Here is a 24,910-nt window from a genome sequence, read left to right on the forward strand (position 1 = left end):
TGCAAACATTGCTGTTCTTTTTGAATGTCCAGGTACAGTCACTCCCCGCCGAACACTTTCTCTCTCATCTCTTCTGGAGAATCTCTGTTGAATGACAGACAGTAATTTTCCTTTCTTTTTTTTTTTTTGTTCTTTTACATGGTGAAAAAAGAAAAACTTTTGGGTTAGGTTGGAAAAAATAGTAAGAAAAAAGAAACCTCTGTGCTTTGCTGTATTTATTAGACAGTGTATTGAGGCATGGAGAGTTTCAAATTGGCAGAGAGATGAACAGCTGATATATGTAGACAGAAATCAAATGTTTAAATAATGCCGAATTATCCTGCTGCACATTGTTAAACATGACTGCAGTGGGCAGGGCTAAGGAGGTGGGGAAGGGAGCAAGGAGAGAAACTGTCTTCTTCAATTGGATTAGAGAGAAATGGGATTCCTCTGCAACTGAAAGCTCAGTTCTAGTCTGAATTATCTTGGAAAGCTGATTTGCACAGGAAGGGGGTTGTGGTGTGATTTTGTGGTTGCCTCCAATATCATTTCAGTTCCCTTTTGTGAATTTAATGGCACTCTGTGGTCATTTCTCATTTCAGGAATATCTTAGTGGGGTTTAAGTTCAAGGAATTGCAAACTCTTGGGCATCTTTAAATGTTCAGAGCAGGAGACCATAGAATCCCAGAACTATTTAGGCTGGAAAGGACCTCTGAACCTGGGTCTGATCCCGACCTTGTTCCGAGCCCGGGGCACTGAGTGCCACATGCTGTCCTTCCTTGGATCCCTCCAGGCATGGGGACTCCAAACCTCCCTGGGCAGAGCCCCTGCCATGTCAGACATTTTTTGGTTCTGTACCGGAAAATCTTAGTTTTAGTGTCTGATTTATAAGCTGCTGATGGTTTTGCCAGCAATATTGATGCAACATGAAACGTTTGCTTTAGTTGTCCCTTTTAACAGGGAGTTAATGATTTGACCTGCTGGGCAAGCCTGCCATGGGTTAATTTCACACCTAATTTCTAAGCAGAGCTATTTGAAGGGAACTGTTTGGTCCTAGAGGGGAACAGAAAGTGTTAAATAACTTGGGGCTCCCTCATTTAAACATTTAATTTGATCCCCCAGCTGGTCTTAACTTAAACCAAGGTTTCTGGTGTTGCCTGGTGTTGCTTTTCTTTGTGACCAGTTGGCCAATGCTGCCTAATTATGTTTCTTGAGAAGTGGCTGAGCTGTTGGTTCGATTCCAAATCACACAGCACAAAAATTGATTACTACAAAATCACAGGAGATTTTGAAAAAATTTCCTGGGAAAAAGTAAAACCAAAGAAAAGAGAGTGGAATGGTTTTTTATTTCATATAATGGTGCTGGATGAAAGTTTCTGGAGTTTAAATTCTATTTTCCCATCTTCTTTCATAGAAAAAAATGGATTTTACTGTTGTTTTATTTTACTGCTGTTAAGAGATTTTACTCTTTGCAAAAATTTCTTGACTCCTCAGACTTTTTGTTCCATAAAATGGTTTGGATCCTGCCACCTGAAGTATTTTAAAGTTCAGTGTGCTTCTGTTTTGTTTAGAAAGTGAAGTTTCACATCCACAAGTCAAAAACTTCAGCTTTGCTCTTTCTTCAGTGTTTTTTTTTAACCCTTCTAAGCTTTCCTTTACTATTTTTTATTGCAAAACTAATTGCACAAATCTGGGCACTGTTCTTTGTGATTTCCTGACAATTTGAAGGGGTTTGTGCTAAATACAAAACAAAAGAGGAAATTTCTGCAGGGGGACTTTTCATGAGGATGTAGATTGACAGGACAAAGGGGAATGGCTTTAAGCTGGAGGAGGGAAAGGTTAGGTGGGATCTTGGGAAGGAATTGTTCCCTGGGAGGGTGGGCAGGCCCTGGCACAGGGTGCCCAGAGCAGCTGTGGCTGCCCCTGGATCCCAGGAAGTGTCCAAGGCCAGGTTGGACTTTGGGGCTTGGAGCAGCCCGGGATAGTGGAAGGTGTCCCTACCCATGTGTCCCCTACATAGCCTTTAAAAAGTCCCTTATCACTCAAATGATTCTATGATTCTGTGCAGTCCCTCTGCTGTTACACACAGAAACACAAAGGAAGCACGTTCTTCAATGCTTTGGGGTGTTTTTCTGATTTATTTTGGATTTTTCTATTGTTGTTGTTGTATTAATAGAAAATATACAGAGAACTCCATGTTAATGCTCCTAATTCACCTGCCAGACAAAAGCCGCCTCTTCTCACTCTGTAGAACTGTGCTCCACTGGATTCGCTGCTGCCCCATTTAATAGAACTGGGATAGATTTCCTACCCGGATAAAGGTACTTTGTGAGTGTTTCATCAGAATCAGATCTTATAGAATATGGTGTTTCAGTGAAGGGGAAACTGTAAACAAAATCTCTATCAACAAAGCCAGCAAAATAACATCTCTGAGTGATTGATGGCTGCTGTGGAAATAAATTCAAGGCTGTGAAAATTTCCTACGGTTGCATATGTTAGAAAAGATAAGATGTATGGGATGTTCAAATACAAATGATGTGCAAGTACATTTTTTGTGTTATTTATGAAAGGGAAAAAATAACGAAACAGGAAAGAGTGAAACTGTAACTCACAGAATGAGCCACATCCAGCCTGGCCTTGGACACTTCCTGGGATCCAGGGGCAGTCACAGCTACTCTGGACACCTTGTGCCAGGGCCTGCCCACCCTCCCAGGGAACAATTCCTTCCCAATATCCCGTCCACCTCTACCCTCTGGGAGTGGGAAGCCATTCCCTGTGTACTATCCCTTGTCCCCAGTCCCTCGCCAGCTCTCCTGGAGCCTTCTCTTCTCCAGGTGACCCCCCTCAGCTCTCCCAGCCTGGTTCCAGAGCAGAGGGGCTCCAGCCCTTGGAGCCATCTCCATGACCTCCCCTGGCCTCTCTCCAGCAGCTCCAGGTCCCTCCTGTGCTGGGCCCCAGGGCTGGGGCAGCTCTGCAGGTGGGGTCTCTTCTGCAAAACTCATCCTGCTTCTCCATGTGGCTTGGAAACACAGAATTTTTCTTCAGAAATTCTCTGGAATAATTTCAGGATGAATGGTAAAAAAATTGAATTATTTTAAAATGAGTATTTTATTATAGTTGAGAAGTAAACGAGGGAACACTCTGGCCCTGGGCTGCCAATGACATCGAGGGTCCTGTGGCCACTGAAAACAGTTGCGACTTTTGTTGCGTTTGCTCTTTACACTCTCTCAAAGGTTCCACCAGTGGTGTCCATCTCTCAAACCTCCAGTGCCCAACCTGCAGGAAAGAAACATTATTTTTCATTTAATGAGCTTGAGCACATGAGCAATTAATAAGACCTAATCAAATGGAGCTAATCAGGATGACACAGCTTCGTGCCTCTGGACTTCTGCTCCACTCTACTGCTCCTCGTATCTCCAATTTGATCTGTTTAGGTAAGAAAATGGATGGGGGGAGAGTGGCACAGGCAGTGGTTTTCCAGTTCCAAGGCTCGGTGTTTTTATTCTGCTCAGGAGATGATGATTAACAGGTGAAGAGAGGCTCTGCTTGCCCAAGAAACCTGATGGTACCAGAGTGTTTTAAATATCACTGAACTGCTCAGTATCCAAACTCCTTCCACATAATCTGCTCCACATAATCACTGACCCCACTCTTGTCTGCTAATTAAAATAGTAATGAACAAACTGCCAGGGAAAGGCAAACTGTGAATGGCTTCAGATAAACAACTGGTTTCTTCTTTATCCAGAATTAAACCCATCATGAACCAGAATCTTGCCTCCAGCTAAAAACAGCACCTAATTCTAAACTTAAAGAACATGAACAATCACACGTAGGAAGTAATAAAGAACTCCCAGAGCTGTGATCAGTTTGGTTTTGGTTTTTTTTTTTTTTTTGTTGTTTGTTGTTTTTTTTTTTTTTCCTCACCAACCCTGTGGGTAGAACCTTTGTATAATTAAGTACTGGAGGTCTGCAAAGAAAATACCTTATCTGCTTGTTCTTCCCGTGTAATCAATGGCTTGGGATTTATTGTGCAGCTGGCTAATACAAAATTAATCAAGCTCTCCATTTCAGCCAGCCTGGAGCTGGAGCAGAGGCTGAGAGGCTCCGTGTCAGGTGTGCTGCCTCTTTATCAGTGTCTGTGTGTGAGATAAAATCAAAAAATAGGGCTTCAAAAACTGAATGGAATTAGGAAAGGAAGAGTTTGGGCATTACTGAACACTAAGGAGACTTTAAATCCTACAGAAATACCCATGCAATTGCTGTCTCATCTGCAGGATTATTTCCAGTGCTATCTCTGGGGGGAAAACCTTACAGGAAGGATTTGAAAGCTGCCCTGAATCCTTTTATTTCCAGCTATTAGAAATGAAACTGAGTCCAGCTTTAGGCATCACTTTGTCCTCCTGCTGGTGGCTTCTGTGTAGCTTGTGGGTCTAAATTGCTCATGTATTTTTATGAATTATAATTTGTACAACTGAGAAAAAAATGCATTCTTTTTGCTGCCCATCCTTGCTGATGGAAAACTTCCCTGGATGTGCACCTGTATTGGGTTGACCTAGCAAGGACACCTCCTAATCCTGTCCTTTCCAGGCAGGTGCTGCCTGGAGCAGGGTTTTATGTGTCCTTAGGTCTTTGGAAGGATCACTGATAGGCAGAGGCTGAGGTTCCTTTGGCACTTCCCATTTTCCATAGGAGCCAAAACACTGAGAAGAGTTCTATCCTTACAAGGACAGATGATCAGTCTTAATTTCTGTCAGCAAATATCCTCCTTTATTATTATTATTATTATTATTATTTAATGTTGATTGTCTTTGCAACAAGGAGCTGAGTTGCATTTTATGCTAATTTGCATGTGTAAATTAAAATAAAATTAATGTACGTAGGTAAACAAATACAAAGTGCAAGTTCAGCTTCTTGCCAGCACCAGGAGCAGGATCTATGATTTTTTTTCCTGCCATTTCATAGAGTCATCGAGGTTGGAAAAGCCTTCCAAGACATGGGAGTCCCAGCTGTGCCCAATCTCCACTTTGTCCCCAGCCCAGAGCACTGAGTGCCACCTCCAGGCCTTCCTTGGATACCTCCAGCCATGGGCACTCTACTGCTGCCTTTTAGGGTATAATATTCTTTCCATGCCTTCATCTCTCCTGGGAGTAGAGCCAGACAGAGAGATTTTGATGGTAATCAGGACATCCTGTAAGGTGGTTATGTTTGAAAATGTTTTCTAAGGAGGTAAAAATGGAGAAGTAAATATTTTCAGGCTCCGGAGTCAATATTGCAAGGGATATGAAATGTCTTTTCCAATGCAGCAGAAATCCAGTGACTCTCTCCTTGCAGTTTATCAGTTGGTTGATGATAAAGGGTTCAGACAGCAGATGAACCGTGCTTACGCTTCACTCTCACGACGTTATTAAAGAAAAAAGTAAACCACGAGAAAACCTTCCTGACTAAAGTTTCTGGAAAGAGTCTTTTAGTGTTTAAAGCCTGGAGAAGTCCATACAGAAGCATCCATGGTAGGACAAGAGGGGATGGTTTCCCACTGTCAGAGGGCAGGGATGGATGGAATATTGGGAAGGAATTGTTCCCTGGGAGGGTGGGCAGGCCCTGGCACAGGGTGCCCAGAGCAGCTGTGGCTGCCCCTGGATTCCTGGCAGTGTCCAAGGCCAGGTTGGACTTTGGGGCTTGGAGCAGCCTGGGGTAGTGGAAGGTGTCCCTGCCCATGGCACTGGATGGGCTTTAAGGTCCCTTCCCACCCAAACTAATCTAGGATTCCATAATCAACCTCTCTGATTTTAACATCACTTTTTGGGAATCTTCTCCAGATGGATGCTTGGGACCACTGTTAGCTGACAAGTGCTAAGTGCAACAGTTCTTTGTCCCATCCCATAATTCCTCCCTCACAGAGTTGCTTTACAGAGGAGATACCTGTAAGCCTTCCATTCATTAAAATCAATCCTAAATTGGTTCAAAGGCAATCAAAGGCTGTCACTAATTTACAACTTCCAGACAGCTTTGGATTAATAGGGCCCAAATTTTCCAAAGATGAGGATAAGGAGGTTGTGGCAGGAGTAAGAGAGGATGCCAGCCAGAGATCTGTTCTAACATCTCAGGATGTGGTTTGCTTATTAAATAGGTATTTAAGAAAAAGACAGGTACAAGTTCCCCCTTCATGCTTTTCACTAAAAGGTTTTTCTAAAATCAAAATTGAAGAAAGTACTGGCTTTGCATTCCCCCTTTCTCCTTTCTCATCCTGCTTTTTTAGGGGTTGGGTTGTTTTTTGTTGTTTTTTTTTTTTTTTGCAGATGGGGAGATATTTTGTGAATTTACCTGAGAACATAAATGATAAGTGGCAGGACAGGAAGCCAAAGCACATCTCCTGTAACACATTGTGGACTGGGAACAATTTTAATTATAAAACTAAGATAACCTTGGTTTTTACTCAGCAAATTAGATCTCCAAAGTGTGCAGCTCACCAGGAGAGCCACAAATAACTCTGTGTAGCTCTCTAGCACTGAAGTCCTCACTGCTTTCCTAATTAACTCAGGCTGTCTGAACACAGGCTGGCTCTGGGAGGGTGAGAAAGCAGCTCAGGCTTCAATTATTGAACCCATTGGACCATAATTCATTAACAGACACTTCCAAGGCTGACACTTCCTGTGAAACCTCCTTATTCTATGTTATTCATGGATGGGGGACATGCAAATGGCTGGGACAATCAGGAGCTGCACAATCTCTTAGGTGCCTTCACCTTTTTTGAGGAGGAGAAAGGACCTTCTGCCTGTGACTTGGGAGCCTGTTTTCCTCTCACACCTTGGCACCCTGGGAGGGCAGCACTTTCCATGTCCTTGGCTGAGGACTAACTTTTCTATCCCTGAGTAACTTTTCCATCCCTGACTTTGTGCCAGCATTCTCTGTGCAAAATGAGGTGATTTTATGAAGCCACGAGAACTCCACTGTAAGTAGGAAGTTTATTCCATGCCATTTCCTGAGTTCAGCCACTGCAGGTCTGCCTGGAAATGGGCTTAAAACCAACATTTTGGCCCTTTTGGGGCTTCTTTCGTTGTTAATTTTGGATACCTAAAATCTATAAGCCCCTCCAAAGCACCACACCCTGTCTCACCTCATGCCAGTGTTCAGTGGGAATTACATCATGGTTTAGTTAAGACACAGTACCAAGGTCCAGCCTTTAAACATCCAGGTGAGTCCTCAGTGGTGCAGACAGCTGTTCCTGCAGGGATGGAATGGAGAATTCCCTATTTTCAGATGGATAATTCAGGGCAGACCCATGAGTGTGTAGGATGTGTTCCTCCAGAGCAGGGTTGCATTACTGGGGAAAGACGGAGAAAATTGCATTGTTGTAATTAAGATGCACTTGTGGCAATCTGTTTGTTTGGGTATTTTTAGCAGAGTCTAAGGGAGAGTTTGAGGAACTGAGGGAAATTGAGTGTCTTTTAGGACAGGGGGATGTCTTGGGATGGTAAAGCCATGTCCTCACCTTCTGCCACAGCTGCTTGAGGTCCTGTTTAAATTACAGGAAGATGTTGATCAACTTTGCCTTCATGCGAGATGTCAGGAGGGAGCTATGTATAGGCACAATATGTAAATCTCCCCAAATAGGTGGTTAATTCCCTGGAACACAAACAATCTTAGGAGTGGCAGCTTAATTAGCACCCGTTTTCCTGGGTTACCTGCTGGAGACTGGCACCAAGGGGAAGGTTCTGGAATTATTGGAATATTTATAGCCTGGGAGAGGTGACTTCAGAGGAGCAAAATTGTTTGTTCCACCAGACACTGACAACTTGATTCATTTTTTTAATAACATGTGGATGTTGCTAATTTTTTAGGTCGAGGGAAGGGATTTAAGAGTCTTAAAACCCCAGAGTTGGAGGTTTCATGTCTATGTAATTCTTTTCTACCCCAGTTTATAAAGCACTGCTTTTTAAAGGAAGCCACTGAAATCACAGCCTCAAAAATACATTCGGTGGTATTCACATGGTATTGAAATTTTCTAAAATTTGACATCTGTTTTTACAGAGAAAATATTCCTGTGTACATATCAAAATTCCATGGAGAGTTGTTTTTTTTTGTTTGTTTTTTCCCCCTAAAATTAGTTTAAAAAATACTTTTAATGCTTCTTTCTCACATCTTGGCTCATCGCCATCAGTTCTGTGGAACACAAGCTGAGGTTTTCTGTGCCTCTTGTGGACATGTAGAAATCTGGACTGAAACAGGAGAAACTCTTCAGGACAAAATGAGAAGCCTGATTATTAAATATGATTTTCAACTTCAATATTTAGCCTGAGATGTGAAACTGACAAGTTTACGCTTTAGGAACAGGACAAGGGTGAGTATTACTGGCTCACTTCATGTTTCAGTTAATAAATGCCAAATTATTTGATTTTAAAGAGATTCCAACAGTATGAAATGTTAGGAATATCTCCAACTCCTTTTCCCAAGTTGCTTTTACTACTGGTACCACAGCAGTTCAAAGTTGGTTATAGTATCAAGAATGAGTTTAAGTTCCAATATTGGAATTTTTTCATCCTCCTCTGTGAGTGTTCTGTCTTAAATGCATTACAGGCATAATAGGGAAAATGCAATCCCAACAAATATTGAAATAAGACAAAATTTGAATGCTGAGGGGCATAAGAATGGTTAAAAGCAGGTTTAATCAACTTCTGAAAGCACTTCTTAAGATATTACAGCTTCCCTGGATTCATCCAGTGCTTTTTAATGGTCTTAAAAATGACTTTCAGTAATGGTAATTTTAGCTGCTGCTTGGCATAGTATCATGTTTTTATGTGCTTTACAGTGTTTTGAGGCACAAGTATGATTTTAAAGACTCCTGTCAACTCCAAAACTGCTTGTAAAATGGGGAGTTATTTCAATCTAAAAGCACAATGTCTGAAAGAGGGATGGCTCTGCATTCTTCTCGAGCTGTAAAAATAAAATAGCAATGCACAGCCCTGGCAGGGCAATTTGCACGTCTCAAACCCTTTAGAGATACTGTATCTGTAAATAAAATAAAGAAAAACAGAACGTGGAAGGATGACAGAATAAAGCCATGAAATAAATTGGCTGATCAGGCTGCGTGTCCTGAAATGGAATGGGAGCTTTTCGCAATGGTCTTTTTTTTGTTTTTTGTCCTTTTGGCACTGGATTGTCCCCCAGCCTCGCTTTTTGTCTAGTTCAAACCAAACCCAACCCCAAATTGATACCTCCCTCGAGCCTTGGAATGCCTGAGCTCCAAATTTTAGAGCAGGGCTTAACTCTGATCAAAGCACAAAAACGTTGGAGGTTTAAGCAGGATCTCAAACGGGTCTGAATCAAGCTCAGGTTCGCTGGGTTGCCTTCCCAGACTCTCCAACTAGGGATTTCTCAGGAAGAGCTGAAAATAGCCTGTGAAAGCCCTTCTTATGCCATTTTCAATGCAGTGCCATGGCAGCACAAGCCAGCTAATGTAAAGGTTATGCCAAGCTCCTCTGAAACTGCCCAGCTGTGGAGCTGAATGCCCACACAGGAAACAAGGCGGGGCATTTTCCCCTGCGATGGGGTTGCTTGGTTACTCAGTTTAAATGTATGGTTCTATGTGGCTCTTTATGAGGACCCTCAGCCTGTAAATCAAGTTTTAGAGACTCTTTCATGGCTGTGTTTTTCCCCTTGAGTGTTCCCTGCTGAATGGAAGTGGAGGTAAGGACAAAGCACTGCTTCCTTCAGGAGCAGCTGGGGCATTTTGGAGCATTGAGTGCAGCTGGAAACAGAAATACCTGTTCAGGCAGAGGGAGATGTGAGGTGCTTTAACTCAGACGGCAAGAATTTCACTCCTTGCCTCTCCAGTTCGGGGAAGCTGCTCTCGCTTTCCCAGGCACTGCCGGAGCTTTGCTGTGGGTTTCAATCCATTAAAAGACCCCAGGCTGGAGGTTTCAGCATTGACATGCTGGGGTTGTGAATGATAGAGATTTCTTGAACTGGGCTCTCTCAGCACCTTGCCTCATCCCCAGCCACCTCAGGGTGACAACTGCCCTCGTGGCACTCGTGCTAGCAGGGTTTTAGTGAATCAGTGCAGGTGTTCTGGCCTTGTTCCATCCTCACAAACTCCAATTTCCAGCCTGTGGTCAGGCAGAAATCCAGTATCTATTTCCTCATTAATCACTTAATTCCTTATTTAAAATGGCCACAGTATTGTCGGTGACTCAGGCTTGAGGATGGGACTTGGTGAGTCTCACTTTGTATCTCCAAGACTTCTGTGTCTGATGGGCTTAACCGTGTAGAGGAAATGGGGAGAAAAGCCTTTAAATACTTTAAAATTGCAGAATATTTGGGTTTGAAGGGACATTAAAGATCAAAAATTCCATCCCCTGCCATGTCAAGGACACCTTCCACTATCGCAGGCTGCTCCAAGCCCTGTCCAACCTGGCCTTGGACGCTTCCAGGGATCCAGGGGCAGCCACAGCTGCTCTGGGTACCCTGTGCCAGGGCATCACCACCCTCCCAGGGAACAATTCCTTCCCAATATCCCACCTAAACTTCCTTTTTGTCAGCCTGAACCCATTCCCTGTGTCCTGTCACTCCAGTTCCTGATGCAGGGTCCCTCTCAAGCTTCCCTGTATCCCTTCAGACCCTGGAAGGAGCTGTGAGGTCTCCACACAACCTTCACTTCTCCAGGCTGAACAGCCCCAGCTTCCTCAGCCTCTCTTCACCTCTGACTCTCCAAATCCTCTTTCACAAGCTCTTTTCTTCTCCACGTTGAAAAGGGTCATGGTTGAAGAAAAGAGTATCCGTGAAATGAAAACTTCTAAATGTTGAGAGTTGGCTTTGTTTAATTCTCTCTAGACCTAAAATAAAATAGTTATCAGTACAGAGGGAAAGAAACAAAACATAACAAATCCAGACTTTTTGCTCTGCTCTAGAAAAATCCCCTCTGCTTTTTTCAAACTCTGTTCCCACTCTGTGGAAAATAATTTGGACTTGCTTGCTGGGTCGGTGTTTTTGTAGTAGCAAAGAAGTTGTCATTGCCTCGTTCCCACAGAGGTTTCCTCTGTGTTGGACGTTGTGATATCCAGAGTTTTTTCTTTCACATGCATATCAAAGAAAATGGCTTTAGTGGGTCCTTGAAGAATTTTCCATTTTGCCATCTGTCTTATTGACAGCGCACAGTCACTGAAGTGGATCGGAGCCCTGAACTCGCCATAAATTCTTGTTTGCTGCAGTGTTTGGGGGATGATAAAATGGTTTACTGGAGCCATGAAGGGACTGGAAGGTTGGTAGGGAATGGTTGGATGCTGCCTCTTCCTGCACCGTGATGGGGGTGGTACTATATGAACAAGCTGTGACTTGTTCAAATTAAGCTTGCTCCAAGATGCTGTGGATGCTGCACACTTGTGGATTCAGGAAGAGTTTGGAAAAACTAACAAAAAGACAAATTTAAGAGTTAATACTTTGTTTTTTCCTGTCTTGGGGAGCAGTCCTAGGAAGAAAGGGATTGATGCTGAGGAGCTTTCCACTATTACTGACAAGGTTTAGAGTCTGATCCTCATTTCAGTTAAAACTGAAAAATAAACTTTTTTTCCTGCCAACAAATAAAATAATTTCCTTCAACAGTTAGTGGGTAGAGCTTTATTAAATGGAAAATCTTTTAAATTGGGCAGAGTATCTGCTAGGAACTGAGTCAGGGGTTTGAAATTGCCCGTTGCAGTCCCTGTAACTGTTTAAATAAAAACAAACGGAACAATTTATCTGACTAAATAAAAGCAAACTTGAATATAAGATAAATAATGAAATAACTCAGAGTAATGATTGAGTGTTTCTGCAGCAGCTGGAAGAAGAGTTGGTGATTAGCATATGGAAGTGGATTTTTTTTCCCCCCAGTTTTATTTCAGGAGTGCTCAGGAAGAGATTGCAGTTACTTCCCAGAATCATGTCCCAGGAAGGTTCAGGTTGGCTCTTTGTTTCCCCAGGACAGGTCAGGATAACTGTTTGTTTCCCCAGGAAGGTTCAGGCTGGCTGCTCGTTTTCCAGGTGATTGTGCTGTTCTATCTGAAGAGCTCCTCACTTATTTTTTGTGTCAAGGTAAAACTCCTTCTGTCTTTGGAGGGGTAGGACTAAGTTAGTGAACTTTTTTTTTCCCAAAGCTGTACTCTGTTAATGGGAATGCAAATCCCCTCTCCAGCCCTGTGGGAGAATTTTTGTGCTTGAAGTCACTTTTTAGGGCTTTGTGGGCCAAGCGATTTTTCTTAATAAACTTTGAAGACCAGAACAGCCCTCTCCTGACACTGCTCCCACATCATTCAAATGTTTTATTGAGCTGGAATTTAGAGAGATAGGAAGTATGAGTGGTTATTTGGGGTTTCCACGTGATTGTGTTTGGTAGGGGGAGTATAAATGCAATTCTGGATGGCTCTGACTCCTCTGCCTTGATACCTGCATTGCCAGTCTCAGTGTGTGTGAGGTTCAGTTGTCCCAGTGAGGGTAAGCATGGGACCTCTCAGAAATGCGTGTGTGGGGCCTCACACAAAAGTTTCTGAGGAGAGATTTGCAAAAGCTGCTGCAGCCTCAAAACCTCCCCACACAGTGAGTGCTGTAGGTATCTACGGCTACTCCTTAATCTGTTGTCCACAGCAGAAGGTGTCCCTGCCTGTGGCAGGGGTTGGAACTGGGGGATCCCAAAGGTTCCTTCCAGCCCAAACCATCCTGTGAGTCTGAGAGTCCCTCCAGTGATCAGGAGCAGGAGACCAGTGTGGAAAATCCTGTGAAAGTGCTTTTTGGAGGAACTGGTGCCTTTTGGAGATGGCAGTCCCCTGGCAGAGGGGCTGTGAGGATGCAGGTGGCCTTTGGGATGGTGGGAATGAAGAGAAGAACTCAGGAGGAGAAAGGGAGCTGCTGGAAACTGCAAACCCCCATTGTTGTGGGGCAGTAGTGGTTGAAGGGGACCTTTGGCTGTCAGGCAAACCCCAGCTCATGTGACCACGGTGTCACAGGGTGTTCTGGGTTGGAAGGGATGTTCAGGATGATCCAGATTTCCCCCCTGCCATGGGCAGAGCCACCTCCCACTGGAGAATTTTCTCTCTGCAGAGCTGTAGGTGCTGCCTGTTGGTTCTGCACACTGGTGGTTTGTTATTAGCTCGTTCATTAACCTTTGTTTTCATTTTTATAGATGATTCTCTGTGCTTTTAGCTGTAAAACAGCAAAAATAGGATGGAAGGAATATTCTCCAAGGAACAGAAATTCTGGATGGGAAGGGGATTTGAAGGGGTTTCAAAGGTGGCAGGAGGATGATCCAGCAGGTCTGTGTTGGGAAAATACCTGGTTATCCAAGATGTTGAGTTTGTCTGTGTTCAGGCTGTTTGACCTTGCTGAGCATCTCACCTAGGACAGTGATTGAGGGTTTCCTCTGAGCCATCTCATTAAAAATAATTAGAAATTAAAATAATGAAAATTAGCCTGCAGAAACCAAGTAGAGCTGAGCCTTGACACTGTTACATGGAGAGTTTGCTAAAGAGGTTCTCACTTTGCTCCCAAGGAGAGAGGCCCTTTATTTATCCCCTTCTCTTGATTAAAGAAGGGTAAAGCAGAAGCACTGTTAGGAAAAACAGTGAAGTTAACAACAGGAACAGAAATGATTTGCTGCAAGGTCTTAGGAAAGCCTTCGAGAGCTTGTTGTTTTATTTACTAAGTTCTATTTGCCTTTTCTGTAAGGAGTCTGGGGCGGGGGCACTGCTGCCTCAGGATTCCATTTACCAGCATTGCTGCTTAAACATAAAATGCATCATGAAAACTGTAGGGAGGGAAGCTCATTTATGGAATGCTTTTCCTTTTTAAAGTGTGTTTGATTTATCATGATTTGACTTAAAAACCTACCTCATTATGCCCAGGAATTTCAAGGACAACTTGTTTTTTGTTGAGAAAGTTGGAACAGAGGCATGTTCTGGTAGTACATTCTGGTAATAAACTGCAGTGTAAAACTGGAAGAGGTAAAATACTGGCTAAAAGAGTTCTACCACAGGGCACCTTTCTGCTCTTTGGGTTTAAAGTCTTGTGGAAATATTTCTTTCCCCAGTCACCTTTGGGGCTGCAGTTACTTTGTGCCTGTTTAGGTTGAATAAAGCAGTCTTAGTGCTGAGTGCTGAAATAATTTCTGTTGAGGATCATTTAAACAAAATACTAGAGAAAAACATTGAGAGAACTGGAGTGAGTCCCAAGGAGGCCTTGGAGATGCTCCAGGGCTGGAGCCTCTCTGCTCTGGAGGCAGGCTGGGAGAGCTGGGAATGTTCACCTGGAGAGGGGGAGGCTCCAGAGAGAACTCAGAGCCCCTGCCAGGGCCTAAAGGGGCTCCAGGAGAGCTGGAGAGGGACTGGGGACAAGGGAGGGAGGGACAGGACACAGGGAATGGCTTCCCACTGGGAAAGGGGAGATTGAGAAGGAATTCTTCCCAATGAGGGTGGGCAGGCCCTGGCACATGGTGCCCAGAGCAGGTGTGGCTGCCCCTAGATCCCTGAAAGTGTCCAAGGCCAGGTTGGACTTGGGAGCTTGGAGCAGCCTGGGATAGTGGAAGCTGTCCCTGCCCATGGCAGGGGTGGGACTGGATGGGCTTTAAGGTCCCTTCCTACCCAAACATTCTGGGATTCTCCTAAAAACAGAGCCTCTTTAATGTAACATCACTGAGGACAATTTCCTAAGGGACAGTGCTCATCAGTGTTGCTCTTTAGCTCTAGGAATTTATTTTTCCCTCCTTGTTGATTTTCCCAAGTTTATTTCCAGACAACTTCCATTTTCCTTAGTTAAATAAATTCCAAGTTCTGTCATCTTTATAAGACAGACTCTCCATCCTCCTGATGATGGAAATAACTTTTCTCTGCACCTGGCTGAGAACACCAAAGATGTTCTTTTCATGTCCCCAGGAATTCCCACCATCTCTGGCTGGTGCCTGGTTGTACAACACGGTGCTTGAGCTTAGTGTTTTTGAACCCATGTTGCTTCTTATTGATTATATTTTGTGAGGGGAAAAAAAGGTACCCCCATATTTTTACAGCGTGCCACTTGTCTTCAAGATTTTTAATTAATTTTTTTGTCTCTGAATTGGATATTTGTGTCAGACTGCAGTTTTAGATTTATCTGTTGAGTGTGTGGTGGTGGATGTGGATGGGTGAGCCTGTGGCTTTCTTATGTTTTTTCCTGCAGAAGGGAAGGGTGAGGTGACAATGTCTTAAAAAGGAGATTTGGGTAGTGCTGGCATGGTGAAATTATGTGAAATAATCTGCAAACTCTTATCTATGCAATAATTTTTGTTTTCTTCACAAAGCTCTTATTGGTGCCATGGAGTGATCCAGAAGTTTCCCACTCGCATCCCACTTGTTTTTATTTTTTTCCCTCTCATAGTTCTGGCTCTTGCTCTAATTTCTTCTTTTCACTAAAATTTATCTCATGATAAATCTTCTTGCTTCACCTGCTCACACTGGCAATAAATGCTCTACAAATTGCCAAATTTCACTGGTCAGTCCTGTCTTTTCTCTGAGCCTCCCAAATCCACATTGGAATGCTGGACATTCCTTTTAAATGTTGACCATTCCATTTAAAATCACTGTACAATGTTTGTTTATCATTCTGGAAACTCAGGTGTGTTTGATGGAAAACCAACTTTGGGAAAAGTTGTTAACGTGAACATGTGATTTGGCTTGTAATTTTGATAATTTTTTTATTGAATATAAAATACAAGTTGGCCTGATTTGGCCGAAACTTTCACTGGTACACCCGGCAGGGAGAAAATATCATCATGGAAACAGAGAAGGGCAAAAGCTCATGAAGTTTTTTTAAAAATCATGACTATTCTTTAATGAGAGATATGCAATTTTTAGATTTAAAAATCGTTCCAGCTTTGGATTTTTGTTTGGATATTTAGTTTGGTTTTTCTTTTGTTTTTCTAGTCACTGTTGTATGGGGAATACCAGGGCTATTCCTGAAAACAAAGTTGCAGTAAAAGTTTCTATTGTTGAGCTTCTTTGCCCTAATTAAGTGTGTTGAAAGGTCCTTCAGTTTCTCAAATCCTGAACCTCTAGAAAATGATAACATACATCTCTAGAAAAAAGTTTGAGTTGGTTTGTTATGGCCCTGGAATGTTTATTGTATTCAGTGAAAAAAATGGACCGGGGGAAAAAAATAGAAGGCCATATTTCATATAGATAATGCAAACATTTCTTATCTTCCCACACAATGTGCCCGTAGGAAACTACAGTGGTATGAAAGATGTGGTTTTCTAGGTGATTTATTTGCTCTGTTAATGCCTGCAAAACAAAAAACTCTAAAATAAAGTAATAGTTAATTTAATTCTTAAAAACCAAACAAACAGAAAATTTTCAATTGTTATGTATCAAAGTAGACCATATAAGAATGAAAGGAATAGGGAGGGAGAGTTCATGCATTAATAATTTTATTTAGACTGCCTAAGGCACTTTGAAATGGTGAAGTGGGCACGGAGGTATTTGCTCACAGGTTGGGCTTGGTGATCTTGGTGGTCTTTTCGTACCTGAATGATTCTGTGACAGCAAACCCAGTGTTGTGGGGCAACACAAAGCTGCTGCTAGAGGAAAACCCAGTGTTGCAGATGTGTCCTTTAGGGGCTTCACCTAAGCAGAGATCTGAGAAATGCTTCACTGTTCTCACCTCCCTTTGTAGGCCTTGTTTCTGCTGGGGTAATTAGGGGCTGTAACGAGCTGCAGTGTGGGTCCTTTGAAGTCTACAAATATGTAATTTTTACCATGAGATGGGAAATGGAATTTGCCTCAGCTTGCTCTTCTGTTTAATTTACAGATGATTTTCTGTTGGGATTTGTGTGCAAAAAGTACACCCCAAAAAACCAAAACAAACCAGTAATACCTGAGTATTTCTTTCCTATTTTTAGTGTGGTTCTTGATTGGAGGGGGCACCATTTCACATAAATGGGTTTTGGTTGGGCTGTGTTATCAGAGGAGCCTTTTAAAGTCTATAAAATCATGGGCAATCTCAGATAGTCCTGCGTGGTGAATTGGGAAGGAGAATGGTTGACTTTTTTCTCACTGAGTCAATGAGGGTCTTGGAAAATTAAAAACTGTTCCCTAGTGAACTTTTATTTCCACGTGCTTTAAAGCAGGTAGTGGTTTTCTGCTCTTCAATGTAGAAAACCTGATTGGTCCTAAAACAGTCATCACATGTGGTGATCATGCTTTTACGTATCTAAGGCTCCACTTATGCGTTTGCTAGCTCTGCATGTACTGCTTGATATCTTTGAACCTCTCTTTTGAGTAAACCTACAAACTCTTACTTATTTTCTTTCGTTATTCTGCTCTGCTTCCATTGATGACTCTAAACCTTTGACTCCAGACTGGCAATATGAGGGTAAGATGGCAAAATATGACTTCCTGAACATTGCTTGTCTGCTTTTCATTTGTGTTCTCCTTAGAGTTATTAAAATTCCATTCACTAAGTAGATCCTTTTTGTTGCAATTAAATTCAAATTATGTTTGTTTCCGTTGTGAAGCTTTAATTATTATTTACTCCTTTTAATCATCCCTTTGTTATTTCTTTGGGTTAAATTACCATCGTATTCCCTGTGTCCTGAAAGACACTGAGATTCCTGGTGGGATCTCTAGAGCAAGACACAAACAGATTCATTAGTGTAGCCATCCAACTGGATCGTGGTGACACCAATGCTTCCCTGGGAGGGTGGGCAGGCCCTGGCACAGGGTGCCCAGAGCAGCTGTGGCTGCCCCTGGATCCCTGGCAGTGTCCAAGGCCAGGCTGGATGGGGCTTGGAGCAACGTGGAAGAGTGTAAGGTGTCCCTGCCCATGGCACGGGGTGGAATGAGATGGGATTTATGGTCCCTTCCAACCCAAACCATTCCATGATTCTGTGATTTGAGGGGTGTGTGTTCATGAAATGCAAAGAAAGAGGAAAAAACATATAACATTTTTGCTGTTCAAGTGTTTTAAATATGGATCATGCCTGAGATATTTTCTCATCACATCCTCCCTTGCTTTACAAAGTTTTTTGAGTAAGGGATAAGCAAACAGCTCTGATTTTGAAACTCTGTGAGTGTAACTTTACTATCAGTTGTAGCTCATACCTGCATCACATTTAAGGGAATACTTGCCTTCAGCATGCCAAAGACACTGACTTTAAAGAAAGAAAAAAAACCACAACAACAAAACACCAGAGATCCTACTTTGGAATTAGAAATAACTCATTTTTTCATCTTTATAGATTGCAAGTTGGCCAGAACAGGTCCTCCAGCCACAATAGTTCCCATTGACGAGGAGAGTCGCAACGGTGAGTGCCCCACAATTATTTATAATGCAAATTATTTATAGCCAGTTTTTAAGGCCCTTGTTGCAAATAGACCTTCTTGATCTTTCTTAAGTCAGTGGGACAGTACCAGAGGACAAAGTTCTGGTCAGTATTTGGTTTTGTTTGGGTTAAGCTGAAATTTTACTCTGCAACATGAAAGGAGTGTAAACAACGTAGTCTTCTGGGTTTCCCATGTGGCTTTTGGAAGGTTGTTTGTTGGTTCCTTCTAAGTTTAAGAACATGGATTTATGGACACCACTGAAATGGAAGAAGTTGGTTGTAGTCATGAAGATTTCAAAAGAAAATGAATGTCCCTTTTTTAAATATTTTAATTCTCCTGACAAATCGTAGAGTTCTCAGACTGTTGATCTGTGGTTTGAGGATTGCATTTATGCAGAGTACTGTGATGGGATGAAGTGCTTTACTCTGTTACAATCAGCTGTTACTCCTGAGAGTAAGTTATTACTCTTTCCTGCTTTTTATTCTGTGTGTTTAGGGATTTTTTTTTTTTTTAAACCTTGCAAGCTGGGCCTGGTTTTGTGCTGTGTGTGGTTGTGGTTTGTCAGATATTGGTGCTAGAGATGGTGAATAAAGCCAGATCATGCTGGTGGAGCCTCTCTGCTCTTATTCCGAGAGGAATTCCTTGTTGGAATTGCTCCAAGTCAGATGGATAAATGCATTTATGGGTAAAACTCCTCAATAAACCAATTTTTAATACACCCATGTGCTGAAAAGCTCTGGTACTGGGGTGGCTGTTAAAACCAGGCTCTTTTCCCTCCTCCTGGGGTGGTTTTCCCTGCAGTCAGGAGGGTCCAGAGGAGGACTACGAAGATGGATGTGCTCTTTGATTCAGATGTGTTGGCTCTTGGCAAGCTGCTGTTGTATCCTGATGTATTCCATTTGTGGCCTTCTCAGTTTTGGTGGAATGACCCTCTCAGCTGAAATGGTTTGGCTGCCAGAGCTTGTCTCTTCTAGCCTTTCATCCTCCCTACTCATTAGAAATAAATCCATACTAAGAGCAAGAGGTTATAAATAAATCCAAACCAGCTTTGCCATCAAAAAAAAATTGTGGAAATCTTTAGAAAGAGAGGTTGAGGTTGTGGACTCCCCATCCCTGCAAGTGTCCAAGGCCAGGCTCAACAGGGCTTGGAGAAACCTGGTCTAGTGGGAGGTGTCCCTGCCCACAGCAAAGGAGGTGGAATGAGATGAGCATTGAGGCCCCTTCCAATCCAACTCAGCCTGTGGTATAAAAGTTAATAAGGAATGCATGGTGTTCTACATTTCTTGTGGTCAGACTTTATATTGGGATTTCCAAGAGATGCAGAAATAAAAGTCCACCTCATTTTGTTCTAGCCTACACAAATATGTTTCTAGATCACTTAATGTGTGAAACCTCATCTTTATTTTAGTCCTTGCATGGCCCTGTTACTTTCAAGGGCCTGTTATTGAGGCTGGAATGTCTTTCCTGAGGTTTTGGGATGAAGATCTCAAAATGATGGCTGGGACATTTCATTCCATCAGTGCATGTGGTGATTGTGTTCTGTCAACACAATTAAACAGAAAATCCTGCTCTTAAGAAAGAGCTATTTAGTTCCATTGTGCCATGGCACATTGAGCCCAATCATTCCTAATTCACAGGAAGTCAGAGACCAGCAAATCTCACCGAATAAAAACATTTTCCCAAAAAACTGTTGCTTGTTTTCATAGTAAGGCATACAGGTACCGTGCCTGACCTTTAGAGATCTTCTTGAGATGAGCAGAGATGTTAAGATTTGACAGTTTCCGCCCCTGGGATGAATATCTCTCTATATCAAGTAATTTAGATACAATAGTAAATTACATTGTAATTGCGCTCATGTGAGCAATCCTGGAAGGAGTGAACTTGACCTTTCTTAAGGAATAAATGAATTATTTTATGATTTTCCCTGTGTTGAACTGAATTGGGTAATAGCATTTCAGATCCATATTAACAGCAAAACTGATTTTTTTTCTCAATGATTTTTATAGGCAGAGAGTTCTTTTCGCCCTTGGAATTTTTTAAAATTTAATTACTGGATTTGAGACTTGGTTTTAACTTGTTTTAACGACTGAATGACCCTTATTCCTAGGTCAGACTTTCTCATTGCCAATGTACCTCAAGTTTTTGGAGGTCTCCATGTGGAGCCATCCGTGCTTTTTCACTTCAGATGAGCAGCCTGAAATTCTCAAGGGCTTTGAATCTTTGGGCAGGCTTTTTGATGGAAGCCTGAAGAAAGGACTTCTACAAGGCAAGATTTAAACATGTAGAGATTAAATTAGAATTTAGAAGAGAAAGCAGTGGTTTGGATAGAGGAAACAAGCAGACCAAAGTGAATTCCCCTAATGTGAGGACAAATAGGAACTGGTATCTTGGTGCTCCATCCAGAACAAAAAAATTCCGCAGTTCAGAATGCTTTGTGTGATCTTTCACATCCTAGAAAAATCAGTCAGTGTTGGTGTGGTTTGCTTTTATTTTGGTGGGTTTTTTTCTCCCTGCTTCCCTTATGATGGTGTGAGTGCTCTAATGAATAACGGGAGCAAATCCCAAAACCTCCTGCTCTCTTCCCTCCATGCTCCTTGGGGATGTCTGACACAAGGAAGTGCAGCTTTTGTGGCTATAGGTGGGTCAAGTGTTACTCTTTTCATCTTCCTGGTCTCTTAGCAGCAACCTTTTGTCAGCCTGACTTCCTGGGGAGACAGGGGATGTGTGACTGTGCTGCAAATCCCCTTCCATAACCCCCCATGGGAAATAGGGCCCACAAATGCAGGAAACAAAGCTGTGGGGTTTTCCCCCCGAATTCTGTTGGACCAATTTCTTTTCAGTTTTATTATATGTAATATTGGAAGAATGGACCTGATTGCTGAGGCACCCTGATGATTTCCGTGCTGGTCCAAATTGATTTAACTTGGACTTCAGGGACAATTGACAGGGATTGAAGAAAATGTCCCCAGAGGCACAAAATCCCTCCAGAGGTGGGCTTAGGTGTGCTCATAATGACTGGGAGTGATGACTCTGAATATTCATTTCTCAATTAAATGTTCAGTTACCACCAGGGCAGGTAGGAATTGAACTAATTAGCCCTGAAGAAGGAAGAGTCCTGCTATCCCGGGCATTTTGGCTAAGGGGAAAAGGTGTTTAGTAAAATCAGCTTGGAAGGTTGTCGTGACCTAGCACAGCTGTATCAAGAAATGCATCCCTTAAGAGCTGTGGCTCAGTGTTCATTTCCTAATTTTCCCTCCTATTTCAGGAATAAGGATGAATTAATGACTTGAAGGTGCTTCAGCCTTGGAGGGCTTTTCCAACCTAAATGATTCCCTTATTTTCTTGTATTGCCTTCATGAGCATCTCACTCTTTAATTTTAAACAAAAATACTTTCACCCATTGCTCCCAATCTTTCAAAAATCAGCCTTAGGAAGGAAAGTTGCCTTAGTTTTAATGGATTCTGAGAACAGTGTTTCCCAAGTTTGCAGTGTGGAAAGACACCAATTTGTGATTTTGTCTTGATTTTTCTTATTTTTCCCATAAAGGCACTTTGAGGACTCTTTGCATTTTGCTTTTACTTGGTGCACTATTTTATGTAGTGTTTTTATAATGGAAAAAATTCAAATTATTAGTTTATATGTTGTTATCATTCCTGTGAAATGTTTCCAGGGAGAAAGTGCTTCAGATGATTTTTAATCTAGTTCATGCCATTGTCTTTATGCCTCTCTGCCCCCACATAATTTTTCCCCCACATCTTTAGACAATCTTACAGCTCCCTAAAGTGTTTATGAATGTTTTTGACCAGCTTTTGAGCATCCTTTTCAAATTTATTTTCACCAACCTGGGATCTGCATTTTCTGGCCGTGGAGATGTGGTGTGGTGTGCAGATCTAAGTTAAGGTATTGCAGCTGATAAATAAACTTTGGAATTAAATTTGGCCACTTGTAGGCTGAGGGCCTAGGCCCAGTCTAGCCTTTCCAGCTCAGGGTGCAGTTGAGGTGGATGATGTGATTTTAGTGATGAGTCTCAGCAGCGTTTTGCTGAATCTCTGGGTGCCAATGCTGCTCTGTGCTCATTAATCCCAGGTCTAAGACATTAGATTAGCCAGCAATACAAATCTGAGCTGGATCAAGCCCAAGCCCGCAATAGAATATGCTTAAATTAGGGCTCGCTCTGTGAAGTTTATTCCAGCTTTGTGTTTTTACAAAGGAAGAGAGGTGATCTATTAGATCCAATAGCTGCCAGATTGAGTAACTTCTGTCAAAAGTTGTTACCCTTGTGGAATGTTCTGGGTAAATTCTAACAGGAGGAGTGGATTTGTATTGATTCAAGTGCCTCACGTGGCTGCAGCCGGGGCCGAACACTGACTGTGCCACAGGGTCACACGGCTGCTGTGCAGGTCTGCTGCATCTGCTTATCCCTGGGCTGAGCCCCAGCGTGGGCAGCAGGGGAGGGGGGATTCTGCCCCTGTGCTCAGGTGAGACCCCACCTGCAGAGCTGCCCCAGCCCTGGGGCCCAGCACAGGAGGGACCTGGAGCTGCTGGAGAGAGGCCAGGGGAGGCACCAGGATGAGCAGAGGGATGGAGCAGCTCTGCTGGGAGGAAAGGCTGGGAGAGCTGGGGGTGTTCAGCCTGGAGAGGAGAAGGCTCCAGGGAGACCTCAGAGCCCCTGCCAGGGCCCAGAGGGGCTCCAGAAGAGCTGAGGAGGGACTGCGGGCAAGGGATGGAGGGACAGGACACAGGGAATGGTTTCCCACTGCTAGAGGGCAGAGCTGGGTGGAATATAGGGAAGGAGTTGTTCCCTAGGAGGGTGGGCCGGCCCTGGCACAGGGTGCCCAGAGCAGCTGTGGCTGCCCCTGGATCCCTGGAAGTGTCCAAGGCCAGGCTGGACTTTGGGGCTTGGAGCAGCCTGGGATAGTGGCAGGTGTCCCTGCCCATGGCAGGGGGATGGAACTGCATCATCTTTGAGTTTCTTTCCAACCCAGACCCTGAGGTTCTGTGAGAAGTACTGGCTCTAGTTCTGGATTGTTCAAATCATTCCTGTGCTGTTTAGGAGTGTGCTGATTAGACTTGGAGAAAGGGCTTAAATTGGGCTGTAGAAATCCACTGGTGACAATGAACATGCCGGTAAAGTTTCTGGGACAGGACTTCCTGCTGCTGCCTCCCTGCCTGGGGGTTGGGGAACCTGTGACAGGGTGCAAGTGCCAGGGAATCAAGAGACACCCAAGTGTAGCTGACTCGGTTTATTTTTCTAAATGTTCTGGTCCAAGAACTGTCCACAATTTCCTCCATAATTTACTCAGCTAATAAATTACTTCAGTGAGGTGAAATGTGGAATTTGTTTTTCTTTATAGCTTTTTTTTTTTATTTTTTCCCCATTTTTCATGTCAGCAGTTGGCTCCGAGGTGTTGCTGCTCAACTCTGTGTTCAGGTGCTTCAATCAAAATGTGCATGAGGAAGTATCACTTCTTTCCTGACAATTTGATTTAGTTTATAAATTCATGAGATGGGAGAAGAGGACGAAATTTATGGAAATTATTTTTGTTTCATTCCAGCCTGTTTGTTCATTTCTGTTCCGAAAGGATGTGTTCTCCAGATTTGAGTATTAAGGATTTCATTGGGAAGTAATGAATCAATTTGGTGTCTAATGCTGTTTTTATGCCATGGATTTAAATTCTCATGTTTTTCATGTAGGACAAATGTGTAAAGACTGAGAAAGCTCTAAAATGGATCAATTTATTATTCTACTTCCATTTATCAGCACCTCAGCAATGGTTAGGACTTAAGCAAAGCTGTTGTTAAAGATCTCTGCAATTCTCCTCTTCCAGTTATATTTTTTTAATAATGTCTGAAAAAAAAAAATCAAAGTTTCAAAAAACAGGAGATAATTCAGGGTGGGAGTAGTAGAGAAAATTTGTCCTTTTAGCAACTGATTAATTCTTAAAGGTAGAAAACAGAGATAAAGTTGGAAGTATTTTATCATTTTTTTGCTGTCAGCTGTCTGGACAAATATTTTAACCTGGTGTTGGTGCACTTGGGAGAGGTGGAACAGAGCTCCTTGAATTACCTGCAGAGATAAGAGAGAGAAGTGATGTTTCAATGGCAAAAATTAGGAATTTAACTCCGTTTTGAGGCAGGGGTAATTTTTGTGGATCACGATTCCGCTCTGTAATGCCGAGGCCTTCTCAAAATGTGTTTGGGATTTCCTTTTTTACTGGAAATTCTCCTCAGAGTGACTGGAATTTTTCTGAACAGCTCATCTATTACAGTTTGAGTAGTCACAATAAATTATTCAAATTATGGGGCATGATCCATTCATATTCCCAGGATGTCTATTTACCTTTGCCAATAAAGAACTGCATATTTTCCTAATTATTTCTTCCATATAGTTCTGCAACGTCAAATGTCATTTCAGTAGCAGTGCTCTTCGATTGTCTTCTCCTTTGCCGTCCCAGTAAAGCAGTGCAAGAATTGGAGGATTTGATACATTTTAAGGCTTTTTTAAATCAGTTTTTCTCCAGGGAGTGGGAGATGATGGTTGGGATTGGTGTTCAGAACTGCACTGTTCTTTCCAAGTGTTTTGGTATTGCTTTAATTTTGGAGTGTAAACAGAGCCCAAA

At 42.7% G+C, this 24,910-nt stretch overlaps 1 protein-coding gene across 4 annotated transcripts in view; it reads left to right on the forward strand.

The window, feature by feature from the left end:
• PCDH15 (protocadherin related 15) overlaps positions 1-24,910 on the forward strand; it is a 300,245-nt gene that overhangs the window by 34,522 nt on the left and 240,813 nt on the right. For all 4 annotated transcript variants that reach the window (XM_066191711.1, XM_066191709.1, XM_066191706.1 and 1 more), the window contains exon 4: positions 18,206-18,271. In XM_066191711.1, the coding sequence (XP_066047808.1) occupies positions 18,206-18,271 (66 nt within the window). The remainder of the gene's footprint in view (positions 1-18,205; positions 18,272-24,910) is intronic.

This window comes from Chamaea fasciata, unplaced genomic scaffold (assembly GCF_029207755.1).
Source record: "Chamaea fasciata isolate MVZ Bird 193981 ecotype frontalis unplaced genomic scaffold, bChaFas1.0.hap1 SCAF_9, whole genome shotgun sequence".
In the NCBI taxonomy this organism is placed as follows: Eukaryota; Metazoa; Chordata; class Aves; order Passeriformes; family Sylviidae; genus Chamaea; species Chamaea fasciata.